The sequence below is a fragment of the Jaminaea rosea genome, assembly GCF_003144245.1.
Source record: "Jaminaea rosea strain MCA 5214 unplaced genomic scaffold BDZ90scaffold_2, whole genome shotgun sequence".
Taxonomy (NCBI): domain Eukaryota; kingdom Fungi; phylum Basidiomycota; class Exobasidiomycetes; order Microstromatales; genus Jaminaea; species Jaminaea rosea.
Window position 1 is genome coordinate 187144 of NW_020289976.1, and position 23442 is coordinate 210585.

The following is a 23442-nucleotide window of genomic DNA, read 5'->3' on the forward strand; positions in this document are numbered from 1 at the left end:
AAGGAAGGAAGGCAAGAAAGGACGCGAGCATTGGCTGCCGAGTGTTGGTTGGACGCGCCACGTGCTTGCTTCCGTGCACTCGGGCTCGACGTGCATTTGGCCAACGCCTCGACGTTGTCTTTGTCACTCTGCCTCTCTCGCTCCACATCCATGGCCTCTCCAACAGCCGGTCCCTCACGGCATCCATCGCCGCAACATGCCATTCCACTCACGCCACCGCCGCTCTACTCGCTGGTCATGCCTGGGCTACATCGCTGCTCAGCCATCGGACTCGAGGAGGCGCTGAACGAAGCCTGGGCAGAAGAGGAGGCTGCAACGAGGAGAAGACAGCATGTTGCGCCCGCCTCAACATCGGGGTCCAATGGCTCTTCAAATGCTCGCATGCCATCACTAGACGCTCGAAGGGCCAGCGAAGTCGACGATCGCTACTCGGACCATGTTGGCGCTCGACATCCATCACGCAGCCAAACCTCCTTCTATCCTCCTTCCTCTCCGACGTCCCACCTCTCCCCATCGATACCGAACCCTTCCCCCTCTCCGCTTGTGGCATTCCTGCACTCCATCTCCCTACGCACACTGGTATACCTCTCGCCCTCACTGCTTCCCTGCGCATTGCTCAAGCTGGCACACCAGCTCGACCTCAATCTCATCCAGTGGGACCTAACGGGCCCAAAAGTCTGGAGGGCCCGCTCTATTGCGGAGGAGGGAGAGGTCAAGGCGCTCAGGAGATTTGCGTCCAGACATGCGGCAAGGTCAAAGAGGCGGGACAAGGGCAGAGAGGCCAGCCCGGATGAGAAAAGCGAGGAGGCTGCGGAACAGCAAGAGAGTGCCGACGCGCTCATGACTCTCTCCCTCATCACGCTCCTCCTCACTTCTGCCACCTCCCCAACACTCATCTGCGATCCATCCGGCCTGGCTCAGACGTCACTCGTGGTAGGCTGCCTCCGACGAATGCAACGGAGGTCCTTCGCCAGCATATGCGTCGAGTATCGCGCATTCGCCTCGTCTTCCTCTCCAGGGGCAACGGTGAATGCGGCAAGGGCGCAACCGGGCCAACTACCCAGCACCGCGAGTGCGCTGCGCTTCATCGAGATGTTTCCATTGGAGAAGGTGGAACTGCCCGATAATTGGGATGAAATGGTTGGGTGGGGGAGAGAGGGGCTGAGGGCGATGGAGGGCGTGGTGAAGGCAAGAGAGACGGAGGGGGAGGGACAATCAGACCAGGTCGCGGTGGCCGTCAAGGTGTAATTGATGGGTATCGTAGTTCGGTCTTGTCGACATCGAGCATCGCTGCGCCCCTCTCTCCCCCTCGCACCCTCATGCTGCTCACTTCTCCCCATGCGACTCCCCCGCGCTCCTGAACAGCTCCGCAACCTCCGTATGATCAGTCGTAGTCTCCATATAGTGCGCATAGACCACCTCATTCCCCTTGATCACCACTTCCCCGCCCAACTGCGCAAAGTCTCCACTCTTCCAAATCGCGCTCGGCCCACTCTTGACCATATCCACAATCGACCCGAGAACCATTCCCGTGTGCCCCTTGCCCTCTCCATAGTACTCTGGCGTTTTCTCCCCGAGCTTGAGGTTGCGACGTGTGAATCCGAGGGAATGGTAGAGTGATTTCGTCGGGTCAGAGTAGACACGAATGCTCGGCGGAGAAGCACCGTCCTTTACGCCACTCTGGACCTTCTGAACGTACGCGGGGATCAGAGTGCGATCACCGTGCCCAATGACTACGACGTTGTAGCTCTGTGCCTCTGGGTGTGAGAAGAAGGATTGCAAAAAGGAGAGACAGGCCCCACAGTGGTAGTGGCGGACAAAGAGGATGATGTCCGTTGCGTCAGGTGAGGTGGAGAGGAGAGAGCCAAAGGCATGCTCCTTGCCTTCGGCGTTCACCAGAGTGCATGACTTGGCTTTGGTGAGGTCGTCTGAAGAGGGAAGAGGATCCGTCGGATGAGAGGACATGGTGATTGATTGGGCCCGGAGAGAAACAATGCGGAGCGTACGAGCGAGCTCATGTAACGAAGTTGTTCAAGGGCGGACAGACATTGAGTCGGGGCGTGGCTCGAGCGCTCGACTCGCGCTGCCGGCATTGCCGATGCGGGCCGGACGCCGATCCACTTCACATCCTCCTTGCCCCTTCCATTCGCCTTTCTTTCTCACCTCACATCCCCTCAAGCATGGCGAGTAGCTCCTCCTCACAACCCACCCACATCCTCGTAGTAGGTGCAGGCGCCGTCGGCTGTTTCTACGCGTCCCGCCTTCACTCTCCCGAACGTGGCGTCCTCGTCTCTCTAGTCTGCCGATCCAACTATCCCACGATCAAGGCTAAGGGCGTCCATCTCAAGACGCGCGACTTTGGAGAGTATCACTTTACCCCTCATCGCGCATATGGCAGTATTGCTGAGGCTGCTGAGGACGGCAAAACGCTCGGAGGCTGGCAGCACGTCGTCGTGACCACAAAAGCGCTCCCAGATCAGGTGGACGATTCGGCCTCCATCGCTCCGCTGGTCAGCGAGGGGCGTACGGTCGTTTCCCTCATCCAAAATGGGGTAGGCATCGAGCAACCTCACCGCAGTCGCTTCCCTAGCAATCCGGTAGTCTCTTGCGTAACAGTCATTAGCGCCGAACAGACCTCGCACGGGCAGATCACGCAGAATCGATGGACAAGGATATCACTTGGACCTTATACGGATGGAGTCGGGGACGATACCTCTTCTTCTCTGGCGCAACGTGGAAAAGAGGCAACAGAGCAGCTCTGCTCCTGGTGGTCAGCAGGCGGTATCAAAGACGCAGAGCCGCACAGTGAGAAGGAGCTGCAGCTGATCCGCTGGCACAAGTTGACCATCAATGCCGCCTTCAATCCTTCTGCCGTCCTATCCGGCGGGTTGGGTAATGCGCTCATGGTCCTCGATGAGGCAGGCGAGCTGAGAAGGCACATCGAAGGATGTATGGCAGAGATCTTCTCCGTTGGCCCGCGAGTACTAAACGTGGAGCGTTTCCCCGATCACCTGGCGAGGCCGGAGAAGATAGTCAAGAGTACCGAGCGGAACGATAAGGCTGCAAAACCGAGCATGCTGCTGGATTGGGAGGCGGGACGGCCTATGGAGCTGGAGGTCATCTTGGGCAACCCAGTTAGGATAGCGAGGGAGAGGGGCCTGGAGATGCCTAGGTTGCAGAGCATGTATGCGCTTCTCAAGGCGGCACAGGCGCAGAGAATGGCGAGGGACAAGGAGTCAAAGGAGCGAGCGAGGCTTTGATTCTCTTTGCTTGCTCTGCTTGGTATCATGATTGCATGCCTCGACCTCCACGCGCAGCTCATCGTGTGATGTACATGAGCAGCAATACGGTCCCGCATCCAATGATGCATCCCATCACTATACTGTCCCTCCTCCTTCTGCGTCCGATCATCGTCATGATCCCGTTCAGCGCCGGAACCTGAGCAGCCGTATTGCTCATACGGGCAGTGACGTTATTGAGCATCTGGCGTTGGCCGCGGAAGTCGGTCAGAGTTGCGTAGGCTTGTCTGCGTTGCGAGGAATGGGTTGAGGAGGTGAGCCGGGCGGAGTCATTTGGGGTGAGAGGAAGCACGCCACTCACTCGAGCGTCCCGTCGATCATGCTATGCGAGTTATCCAACCTGCCCCTCTCAGCGAGCAATCGGTCCTCATCGCTCCCCACCTGCGCAGCCCTATATGCATCAATATCCCCTCGTACCCGGCCAACTAGCTCTCGCCTGTCCAACGCATGTCTGACATTATCCCTACACCGACGAAAGTCTCGCTCAAAGTCCGCGAGCACTTCGCGATGTCGCTGAACAGCGTGATGCTGAACCGGACTCGGCGGGATCTCCGGATCGTCGAGGAAGTGGGAGAGGGTAGAGAGGGAGGAGGACAGGGAAGAGAGTAGGGAAGTAATCTCGCTTTCTAGCGATTGAGCCTTTGCTGCTGGTGGATGAGAGGCGTCTCCTTGCTCGAGAAGGGCGTCCTTGTGATTCGATGATGGCCAGGCCGGGGCGGAGGATGAAGACGCGCCATCCTCCCCACGCGCGATTGCGGAGGCGAGGCTGGAGTACTGGGTGAGCTTGGCGTCTAGCTGCGATTCGAGGTTGCGAGCCGTGCGGCGGGCCGAATCCCATGCTGTGGGCGGGAGGCGGGAGGTTGATGCCATCCTGCGCGAGCTTGGTGAGGTGTTGGTGAGGAAGGAAGGAAGCTGAGACCCGAGGCTGAGGCGGATACGAGTGCCGGTTGCATCTGGCTCTGAGACTCGACTGAGCGCCACGTGAGACCAGACGCGGACTGGCGCGAGCCTCCACTGCTACGCCCAAGCGGCAGCCAGAGAGATTTGGCTATCTCGTCTCCTCACCCTCACATCTCGCCGTTGTGCCTGCTCAGCCTCAACAGCAGCCCGAACATGAGCAGCTCGGGCCCCTCTTCGTCAGCAACGACCAGCGCAGCTGCCTCATCTTCTGCCCTTCCATCGACCTACTCCTCATTTCAACCCCCGTCCACCCTCCACCTTCCGCCCAACTCTATCGCAATAGAATACTGCGATCGCTGTCGATGGCAGCATCGTGCTTCGTGGACACAGACTGAGCTGCTTGTCACCTTTGGACCAAAGCCAGCGCCTTCAGCCGGTCAAGAGGAGGAAAAAGGTGGCAAGTATGGCTCAGCATCACTCAGCTGCGTAGCCATCCTGCCCAAGGTGGAAGAGGATTCGGCGGGCAGGTTCAGGGTGTGGGTGTACCATCGTCCCAATGAGGGGCAAGGGGCAGGTGAGGAGGTGAAAGCGACATGCATATACGACAGGAAGACTATGGGGCGCTTTCCAGAGATGAAGGAGCTGGTGAGCAGCGCGCCCGATTCCTCTCTTCACGCTACCGGGCAAACAAGCTGACGCTGCGCTTCTCCCATGTAGAAACAGCTCGTGAGGGATATCATCTCGCCCGGAGCATCGCTGGGACATTCAGATAAAAAGGGAACTGCAGAGCCCGTGACGACGAAAGAGGCTACGCAATCGGCTGCAGAGCAGGCTGAGACCAAGGCGAGGCAGTGCGAGGATTGCTAGCTAACGAGTAGCCCGCGGAGCGGAGAGGTGGGATTGATAGGTGGTATTTCGAAGGAAAAGCAATTCGAAGATCTAATCGACCACCAGAGCTGCCCAACCAGTCATCTGTGGTACTTCTATGCCATCATCTGCTTTGCGAGCAATCGCCTGCTCGTCGTCTAGTGTTTCCTCCCTCGAGGCCCCTCGTCTGCTCCGTTCAAGTCACGACAGCACCACCTCTACTTGATGACAAGCACAGGGCAAGGGCTGTGGTTGACAATGTACGAGCTGGTGCTGCCGCCCGTAAGGCCGGAGATGCCCTTCTTGCCACGCTTGCCAACGAGGGCGAGGTCGACCTTGTGGTAGGACGAGACGCGCACGATCGTCTGGCGAGGGTCGCCGTGCGCTACGTGGAGGGTCTGCGCGAGCGAGTCGGGATGTGGGGTTGAGGGGTCAGTATGGAGATGACTTGGAGCAACAAGCGCAAGGCGCGCAACTCACAGTCTCGTACCCGGCCTCCCTCAGCTGGTCCCTGTACGGAGTCAGCTTCTGCAGAGCCTGCTCCCTCAGCGCCTTGAGCATCTCATTCTGGCGCTTTGTGTCGATGGACAGCGGGCCGGAGACCCAAGGGCCAGAGAGCACATTGGCGGGGAGGATGGTAACGATGAAGATGTGAGCGTTGGTAGAGAGGACCTTGCTCTTGAGGAGGTAGTGGAAGGCCTTGTCTCCTGCCTCGGTTCCGTCGATTGCGATGAGGATCGATGACTCCTTGGTGACGCTGCGCGGGAAGGGAGAGGCGCGAGAGGAGTGCATGAGTATACTGGGAAAGCCTGCTGAGATGGCGGTGTGTTGGCTCAGACTCACCCCTCTCCAGTCTGTCCAACGATCTGCTGCTGCCTAGCCTCAGAAGGGATGTTGTGCTTCTCAAGAGGGTTGGCCGACTCGAGGGCAGGAGTTTGGGCGATCTGCAGTAGCGCATGGCACGAGTACAAGGAGGGTGAGCATCACACCGCAACTGTTGTCGTCAACGGCTTGCGAACTCACCTCGTGCGTGGGCGTCTTCAATCCACTTCCCTCCTTCTTTTCCTTTCCAAGGCCAAAAAAGCTCTTCTTTGAAGGGGATTGAGGCTCGGACATGGTTGCTCTACTTCGTTGTGGCGTGATAGTGGTAAGGAGGAGAAGGAAGAAATGGCGCAGTCACAGCTGCGTGCTCCTATCTCCCTCGACTTTCGAGCTAGAACGCCTTGTGTCGAGTTCACCCGGGCAATTTTGCTTTGCTTCGACCAACTGCAACCTCGCACTCGACGGTCCGCCAATCGACGACTGGGGCGGCTGCGAAACGGCGGCAGGGCAAGGGGGCGGGCGGGCGGCTCAAGACGGGGTCAAAGTCCGATGCGTGCGTCTTGGACTCTCTGCCTCGGATCGGTGATTTTCCCACCGTCAGTCTAGTCGCCGACAGAAAGCACGCGAGTCGTCCAGGCGTGCGAATCGCTGGCTAGATTTTGTATTTCTCAATCGTCGATCGCAAGTGTCTAAGGTGAAAATACGAGAAGGAGAGTATAGAGGGAGAAGAGACCGTAGCACTATCTCACGCCGTGCGTGGGGCACCGGCTTACTTGCCCTTGGCGAGGACGCGCATGGGCATGTCGACGAAGATGTCGTCGGCAGGGTGGCGGTACAGAGGCGCCTTGAGACGCTTCTGGTCGAGGTGGTGTCCGACGAAGCCGATGGAGCGACCAATGACGAAGAGACCGTTGAGAGTGCCGATCTGAATGGCCTCGTCGGCCTCTTCACGGGTGAAGGCACCCGAGTCGCGCAGCAGGTCGACAAAGCAGACTGCCAGGGCGCCGTCGACGTTGAGGATGAGGGAGTCCTTCTTCGCCGTCGTGACGGCCTGGACAGCCAGAGCGTAGTCGAGCATGGAGTGGGCGGGGAACTCCTTGCGCACGTGCTCGACGAGGACCTGAACACGGAAGTCCGGGTTAGTTACTGACTTGACCTTGTGGCCAATACCAGGGATGAGCTTGTTGCCGCGACGCATCTCGTCGACGAACTCGCGAGGGGTGAGCCCACGGTCCTTGGCCTGCGAGAAGGTCTTGGCAGCGTCGTCCAAGGCACCACCGAAGCGGTCACCAATGGTGAGGAGACCAGAGACGAGCGACGAGACGAGGTCCTTGCCCGCACGCGAGGTGATGATCGTGTTCATCGCGCCGGAGACGGCAGGTCCGTGGTCGGCCGTGAGCATGAGAGCCATCTCGATGAACTTGGTGCAGTAAGCGGGGAGACGACGCTTGAACCAGAGGAGCGAGAGAACGCCACCAATGCCCATGCCGGACTCGAAGACCTCGGAGATCTTGACGCCCGAGTACATGAGCTCGGAGCCACGCTCGTCGGAGATGGTCGAGATGAAGGCGGCAGGCTTGCGGATCATGCCAAGCTCCTGAGCCCACTTGTAGTCGATGGGGATGGCCGGGGGAGGGCGCTCAGGCTTGGGGGCGATGGTGCCCTGCGAGACGAGCTTGGCGTAGACTTCGCGGAGGAGCATGGGGAGCTCCTCGAACGTGTCGGGGACAAGGAAGCCAGCAGCCTTCATGGCGGCGTTCTTGGCCGAGGCAGTCTCGAGGTCAGAGTTGGCCATGGAGCCGGCGTGGCCGAACTGGACGTCGGTGGTGAACATCTTAGCGCACGTGCCGATGGCCCAGGCGACGATGGGCTTGGTGATGATGCCCTGCTTGACAGCGTCGATGACGCGGTACTCCTCGACACCACCGACCTCACCGAGCAAGACGAGAAGCTTGCAGTTGGGGTCCGCCTGGTAGCGCAGGAGGTGGTCGATGAACGTCGTCGACGGGTAGCGGTCACCGCCAATGGCGATACCCTCGTAGGTACCGTTTGTCGTGAGGGAGAGGATGTTGTTGAGCTCGTTGGACATACCACCGGACTTGGATACGTAGCCGACGGAGCCAGCACGGTAGAGCTTCGACGAGAGGATGTTGTCCATCATACCGCCAGAGTTACCGATACGGAAGCAGCCAGGCTTGATACCACCGACGGTAGCGGGGCCGATGATGAGGACACCAGCGCGAGCGGCACGGTGGAGGATCTCACGAGCGAAGCGCTCGGGCACACCCTCGGCGATGAGGGCGAGTGCGCGGATCTGAGGGTACTGGAGGATCTCGAGGGTCGACTGGTAGACGGAGCGGCTCGAAGCAAAGTTGACAATGACGTCGGCGTCGGGATGCTTGGCGACGGCCTCCTTGACGCTAGTGTAGACGGGAAGGAGAGTCTCCTTGGTTCCCCAGTAGAACTTCTGGATGTGGTGGCCGCCGAAGGGGTAGATCATGGCAGCGACCGAGGGCTGAGCACGGCCGCACGAGAAGTCAAAGTCGAGCATGCCCTGAATAGCACGGGGCTGGAGACCGAAGACGAGAGAGCGAGTGTTCTCGTCAAAGGGCATGTGAGCGGGTCGGCCAGAGCCACCAGCTGCGGCGGGGAAGTGGACGATCTGGTCCTGGGGCTGGGCGCGGTTACCAGTGACGGGGTCGATGGTGCCGGTGCTAGCCTCGGCCGGAGTGCTGCCGTTGGGCGCAGCTGCCGGCGTGACGGCGCCAGAGGGAACCTCGCGCTGGGCGTTGGCAAGGTTGATGTCCTCGGACGTCTTGAGGCCAAGAGCGAGGGGCACAATGTCGGTGATGTGCGTGTCGGGGCCAAAGACTTGGATTTCGACGCCGAGGTCCTCACCGAGGAGGCGCATCATACGCAGACCCTCCTGGTAGTTGGGGCCACCACGGCGGACGAAGATGCGAACACCGTACTTTGCGAGAGCGACCTTGTACTCCTTGAGAGCGCGAATGATACCCTTGAAGGTAGCAGCGACGTTGGTGAAGTTGGCGATACCACCACCGATGATGAGGAGCTTGCCCTCCGGGTTGACTTCGCCGCGGGTCATGAGGTCGAGGAGAGTCTTGGCGTACTCGTACGTCTGACCCTCAGTGGGGGCACCAGAGTACTCTCCGTAGTTGGCCAGCTCGTGAGCGAAGCCGTGGGCGGCGATGGCATCTGAGTAGACGACCGAGGCACCACCACCGGCCACCATGGTCCAGATGCGACCAGTGGGGTTGAGGACGGTGAGCTTGAGGGAAGCACCTGTTCCAGAGTCAAGCTTGGCGATCCAGGCCTCTTCTTTGGTCAGGTCACGGCCAAAGGGAGCGGGCCAGTACATGGGCGGTCCACGGTCACCACCCTTGAGCGTGGGGACGGCGGCTGCGGCTGCGCCTTCGACGTAAACGCTGGGGTCACGGGCAATGGACCACTTGGGCCCGCAAAGGTAGTCTGCCGTCTGGTCGAGCTTGGCTGCCATGTCAAGGTATGTGATGAGGCCATTGTCCATGACGACGAGGGGATTGATCTCGAGGTAGGCAAAGTGCAGGTCGACATAGACGGAGTATAGGCGGACGAGGAAGTCGGTGAGGATCTCCTTCTTGGCGGCGGGCACGTTGGTGAGAAGCGTCGAGGTCCATTGCTCGCGAGACGGGAATGGCTCTGCTGGGTCTGCTGGGATGAGGAGCTTGAGAGCCTTAGCATCGACGTCTCCGACGTCAACACCGCCCTCGTGTGTGAAGAGGATGTAGTCGCCTTCACGAGCTGAGTTGATGCAGACGTAAAACTCGGTCTCAGCGGGGTGAGGGACGAAAGGCTCGACGATGAAGTTGCTCAGAGTGCCCGTAACAGCCTCGACCTGCGTGTGCGCGTGCGCGGCAGGGGAGTAGAGAGTGTCAGCTCGTGCTCAAGGTGAGGGGCGCAGCTCGCCGCACCTTCTGGGGCTTCCCTGCTCGCTCGACGATCCACTGCTTTGCATCCTCCCAATCAGCATTGAGCTTGAGGAGGCCGGCCTTTCCTCTCCTCTTGATGAGCTGGTCAGGCTTGGCGACGAGCTTGGTCGTCTTGACCCACGAGGGCATCGACTCATCGCCGGTGATGGTGTTGGTTGCCGCATCCCAGGCAACTTGAGCGACCTTGGGCGCCGGTGCGACAAAGGACGACGAAGCCTCGATGGAAGGGTGAGCAGCCGGGGAGCGAGGCAGCCAGTAGTTGACGAGCAACTTGGCGTCGAGCTCGCGAATCGCTGGCGGCGTGGGGAGCGTGAGTGATGGTGTTAGTGTGCGGGGTCCCATGTCACGACTACAACTTGGCTCTCAGTTTGCTACCCACGCTTCGACGACATGGTGGTGAGGCGCTAGCGGGAAGGGAACGGGGTGATGCGGGTGATGAGGTGAGGTGAAGTGAGGTAAGGTGTGCGTGCAGGCTGCGCTCGAGGTGGTGGGTATGAACACGAGTGAGGCAGCACGAACGAGGAGAGAGAGTGATGGGAAGGAAGGAAAGATTGACTTTTGGTTGGTGCGTGTTGAGGAAGGTCCAAGCCCGAAGCGCTGCCTGCCGCTTGCCTCGTCGTCTGCCTGCTCCTCCCGCCTGTCGACGTCGTTGGTCGGTGAGGCGCCGGCTGGACACCCACCCACCCACCCAAAAAGCAAAAGCAGCTCAAAAGTGCGCCCGCGCCGCTCCGCCCCGCCCTGAGCGAGCCAGCTGCCCTGCGCTTCCACGCGAGTTGGGGCGGCGACGGCGACGTCGACGACGTCCAACACTCGAGGCGAAATCTCGACGAGGCGGCATCGGGTCTCGGGACTCGACTGGCCCAGTGCAGACGGCATGGGACGTCGGCTCATGGGGCGCGAATTTCGCCCTCTCCCTCCCCAATGCAATGGCAGCGCAACGCACAGACGTTCACTCAAGCCGCCGCCTCTAACGCGTCGGTCGGCGCCCCCATTGTCGGTCGGACGACTGAGAAGACGACGGCGAAGGCGACGCTGACGGTGGACCCTAGTCAAGGCCGAAGGCTCTGGCAAAGGATCAGACGACCCCCTCGCACACCTCGCACTCTGAGTGCAGCTCCGCAAAGACGTCTGCGCTAGATCCGCATCGTCCTGTTCCGTTGCGACCTACGGCCGTTGCACTTTCTGCCTACTTCGTCACGGAGTCAGAGGCCATGATTCGCAGGGAAAAGCAGGCAGAAGAGGCGCGCTAGACACTCGAATTGAGTCGCACTCGATCATAGCGACGATGCTCCGCGATCGTGCGATCTTCGGGAGAGGTGGTGCGTAATCCATCTCCTGGGCGACCGGCTGGCTCGATGTTCTCTCACTGCTTGGCAGAGCGTCAGCGCCATGGGGCCATGAGTCCAACTGACCCAATGATCTGGTTGTCTCAGACTCCTCCAGTATCATCTGTCGCCCGGCTGGACCTGCTGATGTGTGGCTTCTGCTGTGAGCACGGTGTGCAGCGTCATCCGATCGTAGCCATTGGTCTTGGGCAAGGACTGCGCAGGGCTGAGCTCGCGTTAGGCTACGTCTCCAATAATACCTCAAAACATCACGCTAGCTGTCTACGGTGATGAGACTCTCTTTCAGGGCCGAGCGATTACGATCGTCTCTTACGCTGTGTAAGGCGACGTTATTCTTGCTATCTACATCACTCGCTTACAAGCGCTTGCTAGGTTTCGTGTATTCGCCCTCGCCCGCTCGCCAAAGATTCCTGACGCCTCCTGGCTGAATGCTCGCCCGCAAGTCATTCTTTCTCGTTGCTGCCCAGAGTCGCCGCACACGATGTTTCACTCATCGCCATATGTTCCGCTTCTCAGAGCTGCTCCTCACATCGCTCGCCATCCTTCCTGTTCTGTTTGCCGCTCTCTCTGCACATGAGTCACGGTTGTCGTCCTGTCCCTTGATTTTTCCCAGCTTGTCTTCGTCCTCACTGACCCAGTCTTCGCCGCCTGCCCTCAAATACCTGTCTTCATGCGCAAGATATCGCAACGTCTCTGGACGCAGGGCGTGGTTCCTGGGGACGACGGCCTCTCTCTCCACCTCGACGACTTCGATCAACTCCTGCGCTGCCAGGCTTCGCAGCCACGATCCCACGGCATCCCTAATGCCGTCGATGCAGGCAGCAAAGACGTGAGCCCTCAAGCTTCGCAGCGCCCAATTTGTCTCCTTGGCCTGTATCGTGGCGTTGCACCCCTCTCTCCAGACATCTGCGTCAAACTCGAGCATCAGGTCCATCTCCAGGCAATCTGGAGAGAAGAACGGGCGCGAGTGACACTTCTTGGCGAGGAGTGTGGGCCGGAGGGGATGGTGCTTCTACCCGCAGAAGTCGAGGGCAAGTCCGCTGAGAGGGTCGCACTCGCCCTGCTGGTGGCCGGAGGTCCAGACAGCTGACGATGACCTGGTGCGTAGGCAACGAGGACAAGTGCGAGCTGTCAGCAAGTCGACTCAGTAGCGTTGCGGCTCACTCAGCTACACTTACCTTTGCGAACCAGTCTTCGCGTCCACCTTGGGCAACATCTGCCCAATTGTCGACGAAGGCGCGGTCGCAGGTCACGAACCCTCTCATGCCTACCCTTGCAGCAAAGAGAAAGACGTCTTCTGCCCTCGCTCCCGGCCAGAAGATATCTCCCATCCCCGACAGACGAGGCATGCCCGAGCCCTGCCAAGAGTGGCGTCGAATTCTATGAAGCGCTGCTCCCACGCGGCGACTTCCTCGTCATCCAGGCCAACCACGCGATTGTGGTTGTTCCTCATCATGACCAAGAAGTCGTCGTAGCTCATACGCTGGAACCAGCCAGCGGACTCCTCGTATGAGCCGAATTTGTGGGAGTAGCTGTCCATGTGAGCGAGCAGATTGGGGACAGGTTTTTGGGCGGAGGCGAAGAGGTTGTGCAGTCCAGTGGCAGAGCCCTCCCCGTTGCCCATGAACAGAGCGTGGCATCCGTCCGCCAGCGCCGCCTCCGACTCTGACAATGTGACCCTCTTTTTGCGCAATGCGGCGTAGCTTTGATGTAGAGGAGTGAGAGCATTGATTCGCTCTTCGAGCTGCAGCAGCAGAGGATGTCGTTGGACCGTGTTGGGGATGGAAGCGCCGGGAGGTGAAGAAGCGTTGGCTGCAACAGGCATCAGGCAGAGCGCGTGGACCAACGGCAGCCCGTTCATCCGAGACCTGTTGAACGAGCTTGAGACAATGCCCGTTGTCTCGACCGTATGTCCAGTCGGTCCTCTGCTGCCGCCCGGTCAGTCTTCAAATTGGCGCAATTGGCCGATCGACTCCGCAGAGGTCGCAGTGACGCGGGCAACGTCAGCCACGGCGTCTCCAGACGACAGAGCGGTGATCTCCATAACCGTGCGCAGAAGGGAAAGATTGACGAGCTCCATCACCGCGCCTGCTCGCCGTATGATCCGGTGATGGGCAACATTGAACGGAGACATGTTCTGACGTTGCCAACCCGCTCCAGCGTGAGCGCCCTCAGAGTGCTGGCGGGGCTCTCGTCGAGGTGTTACAGCGACAAGTCGGGCTCCACCCGGTGCCGCTTGCTCCTGCGACTCGAGCCGGGCCTGTAGCCTCTTGACCTTACCGGTCATCGTCGGCATCCCCGTAGGCACCCTCTTCGGGCAGTTGAACTGATAGCAGGCAGATGGTGCCTATGAGTCGAGTGTGTGTCTCCTTCAGCTTCCTCCCTCTTGATTTATCACTTTGAATCAACGTGCTTCCACTTGACAGGTCTGAAGTCGAGGATGACTTGGGTAGGACGAGCAGATGTCTTGCCCGCTGCCATCAGCCTTGAAGAAGAGAGAGAGATAGGCGCGAACGTGAGCGCAGCGCCAGGTCAACGCGTACCTCTACGGTGACGCGAAGGCGGCTGAATGCAGCCAGAGCGAACTGTCTTGCCTGCTGGCTGCAGTGCGCGCAGGAGCGTGAGAGGTGGCGGAGGTGAATCTCGTGCTTTGATAGCGGCGAGTGGCAGTGATGATGATGGTGAGATCGAGAATGATCTTGTCTTGCGCGTAATCCCCTGCACGCGGGCGAGCATGTGGGACAAGTGAGAGAAGCGAGAGTGTCTTGCGAGCTGATTGTCTTGCGAGGTTGATGATGACGACCAGCGCGACAGAATTGCCGAAGGAGCTACAAAGCTCAGGTGCTGTAGCTACGAGTGGATGCTCGGCTGTCGCGGCGGTATATGCTACACGCGCGAGGTGTACCTGACACCATCGCCAGCAGCGTAGCTGGCGTGCCGATGCGATGATGGGGGCGAGTGGATGAGGGAGAGTTCAATGGGAGGAAATTTGGCTGGTCGAGGTCGTGAGCAAATGGGGGATGGAGAGGTCGGATGGAGAGGATGGATGTTTGGCTGCGCATCCGCCCTCGCGCGTGCAGGCAAGCTACGTGGCAATCAACATCCTACCCGCCTTGCGTTTGCGGGCCGGCATAAGGGCGGGTAGGCGGACGACGTGCCCAGCTCGTTGGTGACAAAGATGATGCTCATGGGGATATAAAGATGAAAAGACCCATAACCCCGCCTCTCTCACTCAACAAAGTTCCTCGCCTCCTCGGCGGTGACCTCACTCCTCCCACCTTCGTCCTCCTCGCGCGTAATCATCCCCGCAACCTCCATCTTTCCCTTGCAGTGCGTCTCCCAAAAGGCGCGTACCGTCTCGCTGTCCACAGCGCGGAGAGCTTTGCTGACAGCGCCGTCAACGTCGTGCTCGGCGTCCGCCCCCTGCCCACTCGTACCCTTCAGCCTTGCGACGAACCAATTCCACTGCCTCGCCTCGTCGTATTCCGAAGCCGCCTTGCGACCCGCTTTCAATGCCTCCACAGCCAATTCGTCGTTCCTTTCAGCGATGAGCTTGGAGACGATGAGCACCTCGAGGGCACGGAGTACGGCAGCCGTATCCTGTTGAACGTCTTCGAGATATGCGTTGAACGAAGTGACTGGGTCTGAGGGGATCAGGCGAACGGGGCGCGCCTGGTCGTCGTCGTCGTCGTCGATGCGGTACGCCTCGGGGCTTTCTGCGGCGGGCGCGCGCCTAGCGCTGCTGATCATCTCCTCCTCACTGTCGCTGTCCTCGGGTGGTGCAGCAGCGACTGCCTGCCCGCTCGCGTCCTTCAATCGCTTCGAAGACTCGCCATGATCCTCAGCGAGAGACAGGTCCAGCTCGGTCTCCTCTCCCACCCGCTCTCCGGCATCGACTCGCGCCCCCATGACCCGATTTCCATTGCGTCGCTTGCTGAACAGCGCGCGCCCCTTTGCCCTGACCTCTGGCACGTTGTGAATCCTGAACAGTCGCTTGCACTCCTCTGCCGGGCCAGCACTCTTCTCCTTGACCTCGAGCGGTCGATCGAGAAACTTGTCCACCTCCCAATGCGGGCGAGGGATGTCGCGCGTGTTGCTGCCGTCAGATTGGCGGCGCAGACAGCGAAACGCGACGGCCTCCTTCATTCGGTGGATGCCCGGGTTGAATGAGTCTTCTACGGCAAACCACGGCTGGTCTTGACCCTCTTCGTCTTTGAAGGCGTGCATGAGATCCATACTGTCTACGAGGCGGTCCATGGCGGCTACCATGCGATCGGTGGGCAGCACAGAGTGCTTCTCGAGCTCTTGGCCTTCGAGGTTGATGGCGCGCGTGAGAGGTTTGAAGAGGTAGCGTTTCAGGTCCTGGCGAGGTGTGTAGCTGGGTCAGTGTTTGGCGCGCCAGGCGCCGCGACGCCGCTCATACGCACCTCGCTGAAGGGCGCCTCTGCGAAGTGGAAGTACTCGGCTCGCGTCTCCCCCTCGACTCGCTCGACCGGGAAGAGGATTCCGATCTTGGGCTCGGCATTGTCGCGCCTGACGAAGCGAACGATCGCCACCTTGTCCTGCTGTCGCATGGCCTTGACCATGGCGCTCATCGTGCATTGCGCTTGAACATTCTTGTCGTCTGCGAAGACGTTGGAGATTTCGCCGAGGAGGTAATGGCGGCGCAACGTCGAGTGCTTGACGAAGTTGATGATCTCGAGGCCTGCGCGTGGCGTGGAGGATAAGGGTCAGTCCACGCGCGCACCAATCCTGCGAAGCCACGCCACACGCACCCTGCTCGCTCTGCCACTTGACGTCGAGATCCGGCGTGATCGGGATCAAGCTTGCGCCCAGTCGAAAGGCCTTGCCAAAGTGATGCTCGGCGCCCTCTGGCAGCGCCGTGGCGTTTTCCGTGCCCAGCTGCTTGACTTGGTCGGCGAGAAAGTGTACCTTGCGATTCTCGATTCCAAATGCATCAGCGCCGAGGCTCGAGGCGTCGATCATGGCAATCGAGGGCGTAGCGGTGGGAGCGATGTTGGGCGGGTGAAGAATGTTGGGTGAACCGCCGCCGCCGCCGCCGCCGCCGCCACCATTCGCGCTGCGCGCTGCTCTGCGCTGCTTCTCTGCCTCCTCTGCAAACTTGCTGATCGGTCGTCTGGACATGGGAAGAGCGCGCGAGGTGAGCTTGTACATCTTGACGGGTATGCCTAGCACCTCTTCGCTGTCAAGGGCGTGGGCGCGGTCGCCAAAGGTGAGACGGGTATTGTAAGGCGTAGAGCTCTTGAGCGAGACGGTGGGGAGAGTGGCTTGCTCGAGGGCGTGAGCGGCTGTTGCAATGCGGGCGTTGGGGAGGGTAGCGAGCCATTCGTGCCACCAAGCTTCGTTGTCCGCCTTGACGGGGTCTTTGTCTTCCTGCGCGGGTGTGCAGGGGAAGCGCGCGTGTGCAGGGGGGCAGATGATTAGCGCTCATTGGGAGTCCCGCACTCTCTGCGCTCGCGTCGCACCTCCTTGAACCCGTACTCCTCGTCGTCAAAGTCCACACCAATCACGCGCAAGCTGACGTTGTCCTCCTTGATACGCTCAGCGATGGCCTCCGTCGAGTCGCGATTCATCTGATAGCTCCCATCCGTGATCAAGTAGATTGTCTTTCTCCAACTCTTGGCCGTGGGCGCGACGCCTCCGCGCGACTTGTCCGACATGGTATCGAGCGCGCAGATGAGGGCGTCCAGCGGATCGGGCGGCTCCCCTCCCTCATCCTCGCGCACGGCTCGCAAAGAGGCGAGCAGATCGAGCGTAGCTACGGTGGGCTGTCCGATCCCCGTCAGCTCGTCCACGCCGCGATAGCCTTCGATTTCGGGATTCTTGTCTACGATGCCGTTGTTGGTGCGGGGGGAGCCGAATGTGACGATGCTCATGGTCGCCGTCTTGAGCTTGGAGAACATCTGCGGGCGCGGGGCGGGGACGGCGCGAGGGCGGCGTGAGGGCGGTGCGAGGGCGAAGGCAATGGCGATCAGTCTTGGCTGTCAAGGATAAGCGCTATTCTACCTCGCTCGGCGGACCCACAATGGCCTGCGTCTTGCGATTGACGAACTCGAGACACCACTCGACGTTGCTCATCGTCCTCTCCTTTTGCAGAACCTCCCCCTCTGGTGTGACGACGTCCTCGATGATGGTCCTCTGCCTGCCCATCGTCGGCGAAATGTCGACGATGAACGTCGTCAAGGTGCGTTGCAGCGACATGGCCGCGAGGATCAGAGTGTGGAGTAGGAACGAAAGAGCTGAGCGAGCGCCAGTCTACCTCTGGATGCACGACGCGAGTCCAACAGGGCGGGAAGAGCCACGCGACGCTTTGCGAGTGGTCGCTCTCCGCGTTTGCCGTGCCCACTCGCTGCGCTTCTCGCCGCGCCTCTCGGCCTTCTTCCTGCTCCACGCCAACGATTCCATCATGGCCACGGCCGCTGAGCAGGCGACGGCATTTCATACCTTCTTCGCCCCCGTCTTGGACGGTATCGACCAGCGCATACAAGCGGCTGCTCAGCCCAGCGATCTCGACGAAGCGCTACAAGCCGTGATCGACGCTCGTGCCACGCTACAAGAAAGGGACCGAGAAGCTGGACTTACGAAGCGTGATCGCGAGCAGTACGAGCGGGTGAGCAGGCGGCGCGGAGACGTAGCATATAGCCTCGCGGCTCATCGTCTCTTCCCCGCTATCAGCGCCTTGCCCGACTACAGAGCCAGGTCATCTCACGCAGGTCCACGCTCCAACCCGCAGCCTCATCCTCGCGCTTCTCCTTTCGAAGGACGGCCGCCAAGGCAGAGGCGGCAACGTCAGAAGGCAGCGCATCTTCCTCGTACAACCTCGCCATGTCGCCCGCTCCTTCGCCACCCCTCGAGCAAGGCGAGACGGCAGGCGGCATCCAAGTCACTCTCCAGACAAACCGCACGATCACCTTCAAGGACCTGGCCAAGGCCGCGAGCTCGCAGGATGCGCCGCTCTCGTTGTCCCTCTCACACCTCACGGACTGCATCGTCGACTTGCGCGGAGATCGCCCGCACATCGTAGCCCTCACGGCCACTAACCTCAAGCGCTGCGCCGTCCTCCTCCCGCGCATAGACGGAAGCCTGATGCTCACGCGACTCGAGGACTCGCTGCTGGTCGTCGAGGCTTGCAGGCAATTGCGCGTCTACTCTTCGAAGCGTGCAGTGGTGGATGTCGCTGCGGGCGGGGTGGCCTCGCCAATCACTCTCGAATCGTGCGAGGCGATGCGAGTGACGAGTGGAGTCAAGGTGCAGGACTTTGATCAGCCTGGAGCTGGGCCGAGTGCGGAGCCGACGAAGAGCTGGCGCGGTATTCAAGATCGGGAAGCCCAGCATCTCGAGGCGCTCAAAGAGACGCCCAGTGCGGAGGCTCTGGCGGACATTCTCTCCCGCCTCTTCAGCCCAGCCGCAGCTCCTGACACGTCCTCGTCGCCGTATCTCGCGGCCGACTCGGGCTTGCTCCTCGTCTTCTCCTCCCCGGGCACGCAGGCCACGCAAAGCGAGTTCCACGAGTGGTACGACGAGGAACACGTACCCCTGCGTGTAGGTGCGCGGGGCTTTCCTGAATTCCGGTCAGCAGCGAGATATTCGTGCTCCACGCTTACCTCCCCCTCAGCCACGGCATCTCCCGCATTCCAGGCCGAGTGGGGCGCCGCCTACACCATCAGCTCCAACGCCTTGTACAACGACGCGAGATACACTGCCCTGCGCTCGAATCGCAGCCCGAGGGAGGCGGATTTGGTCAAGAGGCTGGGTGTGCTGGACCGCCGGATATACAAGACGATGGGCGATTCGCGAGCTTCAAAGGAACCGCGTGGCGACGTGAGGCCGCAGCCTAAGGAGCAGATCGAGGAGGAGGCGTGTCGCGTAGAGGTCACAGGCTTTCATGCGGAGCAGTCGGAGGCAGAGGTAGCGAAGTGGTTTGCGGACGAGGCCAAGCCTGCGTTGCTGAAGAGGGAGGGGGTCACGCGCGTCCGACTACTCCTGCTCATCGATGCGCTGATCAATGGCGTGGAGGCGGGCGAGGGGAACGCGGACGCCAAGGACGTGCCGCGGTGGGCATTGTATATTGAAGGAGCGGAGGGGGTGGAAGGTGTGACGACGCAGGTGGTCAAGCTGCCGGGCGCAGAGAACAGGACGGAGGTCAGGATGATGAAGCTCTACAGGGCTTGGGACCCGGTCAGAGCTTTGCAGGCGTGCGCGAATTGAAGTCGCATTGCAGATTACCCGTCGCTCGCCCCACACCCTCACTTGCTCTTCTTCTGCACGTCCCTCGCCGCCTTTTGCACCTGCTCCCTCCTCTTCTCCGCCTTCTCATGCGCACGCTTGTCGCCCCAGAATCCCTTGCCAATGGCCTTCTTCCTCTGCTTCATCATGTGCGTGTACATGACGTAGAGTCCGGGCCACCAGATGGTGAACAGAGCGAGGAAGACGTAAGAGCGCAGATCCCAGCCCTTGGGCGGGAGGTTGGACGGGAGAGTCGAGAAGATGAGCATCGCTTCGCTGCCTGCTCCGAGGGGGTAGAGGATGTAGAAGAGGGTGTACCTGGGCGGGCGGGGGGCACGATGTCAGCGCGAGAGGCCAGCTGTCACTTCATCCTTGCACGCGCGCGCTCACCTTGCCCAAAGCAGCCCCTCGCTCTCCTGCCCCATCAATGCGTTGGCGTAAAACGGATATCGCACACTCTCCGTAACGCTCCATGCCAACACCATGCTAGCATACCACGGGCTCCCACTAGCGGCAGCGAAACGCTCCGAGACTCCCCAGACCATGAAAAGGCGCGAAGCGACTTGAATTGCCGTCGTAGGCACGGGAGACCGCACCCATCCCAACGCGGCGTGAACGACCTCCAAGATGGCCAGGCTCTGCACAAATGCCACGAGCGACCCGAGCGACATCATCGTCGTCGAAGCACGGCGGAGCAGCTCGCCCAGGGGCTCGGGAACGTGAGCATACGTGCTGGTGAGGAAGACGCGCAGCGGTCTGAAGCGGGCGAGGACCTTGGACGAAAACACGATGGGGTAGGAAGGCATCTGGGCTCCGACTGCCAAGTGCTTGACGAGGGTGGAGAGAATGAGGACCCATCCAAAGAAGGAAACGAGGTTGAAGGCGATGAGGTATCCGCGCAGAGCGAGTGGCTGCTCGCGGGGAGCGGACGAGCCCGACTTGGCCTTGCTCTTGGGTGGCATTGCGATGTAATGGAAGTGATGGTTAGGGAAGAGAGAAGTGTTGGATCTGGGCTCAGCGCTCGGTCTGAGCGAAGAGTGGGGCGGACAGCGGCAGGGCGGACCGAGGGACCGAGCGAGCGAGAAAGGTGGACCGGGTGGAGCGACCAAGAGGGCCACGTCCGGCCACTCTTGTCGAGCACCAGCTTGTCTGCTTACCATGCCGAAGGCTCGGCATCATCGTTCTAACAGATCTTCGAATGTCTGCGAGTCGAGCAATGTATTCCCCGCACGACTCCCCGCCCTCCACAGATCTCCCTCGCACAAAAGGTCACACACATCGTGTGACACCGGACGCACGTTGCCACGGCGAGTGACATGTGCTGAGTCCGGCGAGACCTTGCCATCCCTTTCTTTCCCTACCACGACCATGAACCTCACTTGACCATGCGACGCTATCCCGCGCGTCGAGAGACGTCCTTCTCCTCCGCGCCCTCCTCACGCGCCTCGACCCCGCCTAGCTCCCATTACCTCGCATCTCCCCAGCCTCGCGCCAACACTCCACAGCAGCTCCTTCTTTGGCTGCTCTCAACGAGCCCCTCCCTAGCAACGCTCCTACACTACCTCTCGCTTCTCCTCTCGCTCCGCCTCGTCGTAGTCAACCCGCGCTGGACAACCCTGCTGCTCTGCCTCTGCCTGGCTATGACTCTGGAAGGGAGAGCCAAGGCGGAGAGGCTCGGATTGAGGAACACAATGGGAGGCATCATGACAGTCGTAGGATCGGGCGTCGTATGGAAGACCATCGTTGAGGTGGGTGGGAGGTCAGACAGGGCAGTTTCGGAGCCCTGCTCCCAACGACAGCTGCTCAATGCCTCGACAAACGCCGAGACAGAGGGGCCACTCGACGTGGCGATTGCTATATGCGCAGAAGCGTCCAACCTCACACCTCCCGATCACCTGGCTGACGAGCTGCTGGGCAAGGCGACGTCTTGGCTTGAGGGGAAGCCAACTCCTCGCGGGGCTACACTCGCCGACGATCTTTGTCGAGTCGTGTCAGAAGCCTTGCCCAAGAGTAACAGGCTGACCGTAGATATAGCGGCAAGGCCACGCATGTCGAACGAGAGCAGAGCAATGGATCTTACTGTGGCCTGTTAATCCCGCGGTATAGAGAAGATCGTAGTGAGTCCACCCAGCCTTTGGCTGATTTTGAGCCTGCTTCGCTCTGCTGTCAAGGGAAGTGTCTTGGTATATGCTCGGGGGCCTGCTCGATGTGTTCAAAGGCACCTGAAGCCGCTTTTGTTTCTCCCTTGTCTTCCTCTGAAGCCCACCGCAGTAGCCAAGCATACAGCGACAGACGAAAGCTGCGCACCAACGAGGGCGTCAATTGCCTGATGCTCTCGTCGAAGAGATCTTGCGGTGCTGTCAAGGAGAAGTTGGTCTTGTCGCTTCCATAGAGAGCCTGTTGATGGCGAGCGATTCCGTCTGCTATGAGCAGTGGGTAGAGGCCGCAGTCAGATGCTGAGAGGGTTACAATTGGTCAGCATCCAGTCCTTTGGCCTTGCATTGATCCTGAGCGCCTCACCTCCTTCTTGCCGGGGAAGACTGGCATTCTCCGAAACGTCCGCTTCTCGTCTTCCAATGTCCTCCCCAGCAAGCAGTTGCAAACGCCGTGACACCTCCCTTGCCGCAGAAACATTTCTTGAAGGCATTGAAGAGTCGTAGTGCGTGCTGATCCACCTCGTTGCTCCATCTTCATTCGGATTATCCAGTCGCCTGACGACGAGGAGAGACCAATGCGTGCCCACAACACGGCCTCCATCGTTGTCTTTGAGGGCCACATCGTAGCGATCACTGATAGGCAAGACGATGCATGCGTCTTTGCTTAAGTCTGATGGGAAGAGAGGAGAGCTTTGTGGACCGACTAAGGCACAGAGCTTCACGGATGAGCTACGGTAGCTGATTGTCCTGCCTGCCACCAAACTCACGCTCTTCCTTCGCCAGGCTACACAGGATCTCGACCGCTGGCGGCTGCCAGAAAGTACATGTAATCACCCCTTCTGATCCTTCACTTTTGAGCTGGGAAGTAAGCAGCTCATAATAAAAGGAGATGACGGCATCGTTGATCCATTGACCTTCAGCAACAGTCTGTCAAGCAACAGAAGAATCGTTTAGCCGCTGAAGCAGCAGTCGCTCGCCTGTAATGCGTGACCGTTCACCTCGATGTCACTCCTGCGTAAGGTACAGTCGCCATAGTCCAGGACGATGCGGTCTGGATCATCTCGCCTTGACATAGCGCCTGGCCATAGACTTGATCGTCTTTCGGTGGACTTCTCTGTGTCTGGCGCCCGAAAGTCGAGCCGAAGATGTAAGGGCAGATGCTTGATGTGCTACACTATGGCGTGCAGATGATGACGATGCTCGTTTCACATTAGGCGGGAAATTGACGGAGGATGTTGCAGGCGAGTAGCGAGGAATCCAGGACCAATCGAGCAGATTATTGGCGCCGCCTGCGTTTCCTCAATTTGTCAGCATCAGATAAGGAGCGCGGAAGACGTTTGAGTTGTTCCTTCCAGGAGCCTTCGCGTGAGGCGGGAGCGATTAGGACTGAATCGAGCGCACGAAAGGGGCTCGAGGCCGATACCAAGGACAAGACGTTCGTTTTAATGACGCAAGCATCGTGGTGGCTCGGGACAAAGAAGGCAACTGCTGGGGGCAGGCTGCGACGCGTCGGCCGGACCTCGCTCCTTCTCCGCGTCTTGCTGCTTCGACATGCTCAGACCATAGTCAGCGTATCACTCGCCAGCCACGCTAATCACTTATGATGAAATGATGATGGATGCTTTTATTCAATCTTTATAGAGCGGGCGTACAGAGAGTGGTGAGGGGTGACGACGACATCAGATAGAGGAGCAAGGGGGTAAGGCTCCCATGCTCCGTGGCGCACCGTAGACGGCCATGGGCGAGCCGCTGACTGACTTGTCGCACCAAATTCTTGGAGATCTATGGAGAGAGCCACGTTGCTGCAGAGAAGACA

The 23442-nt window shown here is 60.0% G+C and overlaps 14 protein-coding genes across 14 annotated transcripts; 6 read left to right on the forward strand and 8 right to left on the reverse strand.

Annotated features, from left to right (window-relative positions):
* The first annotated feature begins 135 nt into the window (after positions 1 to 135).
* Positions 136 to 1652, forward strand: BDZ90DRAFT_230225 (hypothetical protein). Its single transcript, XM_025505395.1, has one exon. The coding sequence runs from the start codon at positions 151 to 153 to the stop codon at positions 1246 to 1248; it is 1098 nt and encodes a 365-aa protein (XP_025363954.1). The 5' UTR covers positions 136 to 150; the 3' UTR covers positions 1249 to 1652.
* BDZ90DRAFT_230226 (hypothetical protein) lies at positions 1183 to 1972 on the reverse strand. Its single transcript, XM_025505396.1, has one exon. The coding sequence runs from the start codon at positions 1963 to 1965 to the stop codon at positions 1327 to 1329; it is 639 nt and encodes a 212-aa protein (XP_025363955.1). The 5' UTR covers positions 1966 to 1972; the 3' UTR covers positions 1183 to 1326.
* A 148-nt stretch (positions 1973 to 2120) lies between these two features.
* Positions 2121 to 3754, forward strand: BDZ90DRAFT_230227 (2-dehydropantoate 2-reductase). Its single transcript, XM_025505397.1, has 2 exons — positions 2121 to 3526; positions 3601 to 3754. Exon 1 carries the CDS (start codon positions 2181 to 2183, stop codon positions 3258 to 3260), a length of 1080 nt encoding a protein of 359 aa, XP_025363956.1. The 5' UTR covers positions 2121 to 2180; the 3' UTR covers positions 3261 to 3526; positions 3601 to 3754.
* On the reverse strand, positions 3241 to 4212 carry BDZ90DRAFT_230228 (V-snare-domain-containing protein). Its single transcript, XM_025505398.1, has 2 exons — positions 3601 to 4212; positions 3241 to 3526 (listed from the first exon to the last, which is right to left on the reverse strand). The coding sequence occupies exons 1-2, from the start codon at positions 4167 to 4169 to the stop codon at positions 3319 to 3321; spliced, it is 777 nt and encodes a 258-aa protein (XP_025363957.1). The 5' UTR covers positions 4170 to 4212; the 3' UTR covers positions 3241 to 3318.
* A 196-nt stretch (positions 4213 to 4408) lies between these two features.
* BDZ90DRAFT_248978 (hypothetical protein) lies at positions 4409 to 5066 on the forward strand (the record flags this gene model as incomplete). The annotated part of the gene is made up of 3 exons (XM_025507642.1): positions 4409 to 4635; positions 4690 to 4844; positions 4917 to 5066. The coding sequence occupies exons 1-3, from the start codon at positions 4413 to 4415 to the stop codon at positions 5064 to 5066; spliced, it is 528 nt and encodes a 175-aa protein (XP_025363958.1). The 5' UTR covers positions 4409 to 4412.
* A 218-nt stretch (positions 5067 to 5284) lies between these two features.
* BDZ90DRAFT_245261 (adenine nucleotide alpha hydrolases-like protein) lies at positions 5285 to 6182 on the reverse strand (the record flags this gene model as incomplete). Its single annotated transcript, XM_025507497.1, has 4 exons — positions 5285 to 5464; positions 5547 to 5823; positions 5910 to 6010; positions 6090 to 6182. 4 exons carry the CDS (start codon positions 6180 to 6182, stop codon positions 5285 to 5287), a joined length of 651 nt encoding a protein of 216 aa, XP_025363959.1.
* A 406-nt stretch (positions 6183 to 6588) lies between these two features.
* On the reverse strand, positions 6589 to 10382 carry BDZ90DRAFT_230232 (putative ATP citrate lyase subunit 1). The gene is made up of 3 exons (XM_025505399.1): positions 10257 to 10382; positions 9860 to 10170; positions 6589 to 9783 (listed from the first exon to the last, which is right to left on the reverse strand). Exons 1-3 carry the CDS (start codon positions 10267 to 10269, stop codon positions 6658 to 6660), a joined length of 3450 nt encoding a protein of 1149 aa, XP_025363960.1. The 5' UTR covers positions 10270 to 10382; the 3' UTR covers positions 6589 to 6657.
* Positions 10383 to 11713: 1331 nt separating this feature from the next.
* Positions 11714 to 13084, reverse strand: BDZ90DRAFT_225754 (hypothetical protein; the record flags this gene model as incomplete). Its single annotated transcript, XM_025504680.1, has 3 exons — positions 11714 to 12168; positions 12402 to 12439; positions 12495 to 13084. 3 exons carry the CDS (start codon positions 13082 to 13084, stop codon positions 11714 to 11716), a joined length of 1083 nt encoding a protein of 360 aa, XP_025363961.1.
* A 988-nt stretch (positions 13085 to 14072) lies between these two features.
* On the forward strand, positions 14073 to 14428 carry BDZ90DRAFT_106248 (hypothetical protein). The gene has a single exon (XM_025503185.1). The coding sequence runs from the start codon at positions 14186 to 14188 to the stop codon at positions 14366 to 14368; it is 183 nt and encodes a 60-aa protein (XP_025363962.1). The 5' UTR covers positions 14073 to 14185; the 3' UTR covers positions 14369 to 14428.
* A 23-nt stretch (positions 14429 to 14451) lies between these two features.
* BDZ90DRAFT_248985 (SPOC domain-like protein) lies at positions 14452 to 17488 on the reverse strand (the record flags this gene model as incomplete). Its single annotated transcript, XM_025507643.1, has 6 exons — positions 17269 to 17488; positions 16710 to 17147; positions 15999 to 16617; positions 15651 to 15928; positions 14655 to 15585; positions 14452 to 14603 (listed from the first exon to the last, which is right to left on the reverse strand). The coding sequence occupies exons 1-6, from the start codon at positions 17443 to 17445 to the stop codon at positions 14452 to 14454; spliced, it is 2595 nt and encodes an 864-aa protein (XP_025363963.1). The 5' UTR covers positions 17446 to 17488.
* A 141-nt stretch (positions 17489 to 17629) lies between these two features.
* On the forward strand, positions 17630 to 19624 carry BDZ90DRAFT_230236 (hypothetical protein). Its single transcript, XM_025505400.1, has 2 exons — positions 17630 to 17854; positions 17920 to 19624. The coding sequence occupies exons 1-2, from the start codon at positions 17651 to 17653 to the stop codon at positions 19450 to 19452; spliced, it is 1737 nt and encodes a 578-aa protein (XP_025363964.1). The 5' UTR covers positions 17630 to 17650; the 3' UTR covers positions 19453 to 19624.
* On the reverse strand, positions 19491 to 20432 carry BDZ90DRAFT_216950 (PTPLA-domain-containing protein; the record flags this gene model as incomplete). The annotated part of the gene is made up of 2 exons (XM_025504296.1): positions 19491 to 19788; positions 19861 to 20432. The coding sequence occupies 2 exons, from the start codon at positions 20430 to 20432 to the stop codon at positions 19491 to 19493; spliced, it is 870 nt and encodes a 289-aa protein (XP_025363965.1).
* A 192-nt stretch (positions 20433 to 20624) lies between these two features.
* BDZ90DRAFT_230238 (hypothetical protein) lies at positions 20625 to 22048 on the forward strand. The gene is made up of 2 exons (XM_025505401.1): positions 20625 to 21926; positions 21991 to 22048. The coding sequence occupies exon 1, from the start codon at positions 20856 to 20858 to the stop codon at positions 21561 to 21563; it is 708 nt and encodes a 235-aa protein (XP_025363966.1). The 5' UTR covers positions 20625 to 20855; the 3' UTR covers positions 21564 to 21926; positions 21991 to 22048.
* On the reverse strand, positions 21600 to 22852 carry BDZ90DRAFT_106301 (cysteine proteinase). The gene is made up of 4 exons (XM_025503186.1): positions 22625 to 22852; positions 22394 to 22553; positions 21991 to 22329; positions 21600 to 21926 (listed from the first exon to the last, which is right to left on the reverse strand). The coding sequence occupies exons 1-4, from the start codon at positions 22697 to 22699 to the stop codon at positions 21637 to 21639; spliced, it is 864 nt and encodes a 287-aa protein (XP_025363967.1). The 5' UTR covers positions 22700 to 22852; the 3' UTR covers positions 21600 to 21636.
* Positions 22853 to 23442: the final 590 nt, after the last annotated feature.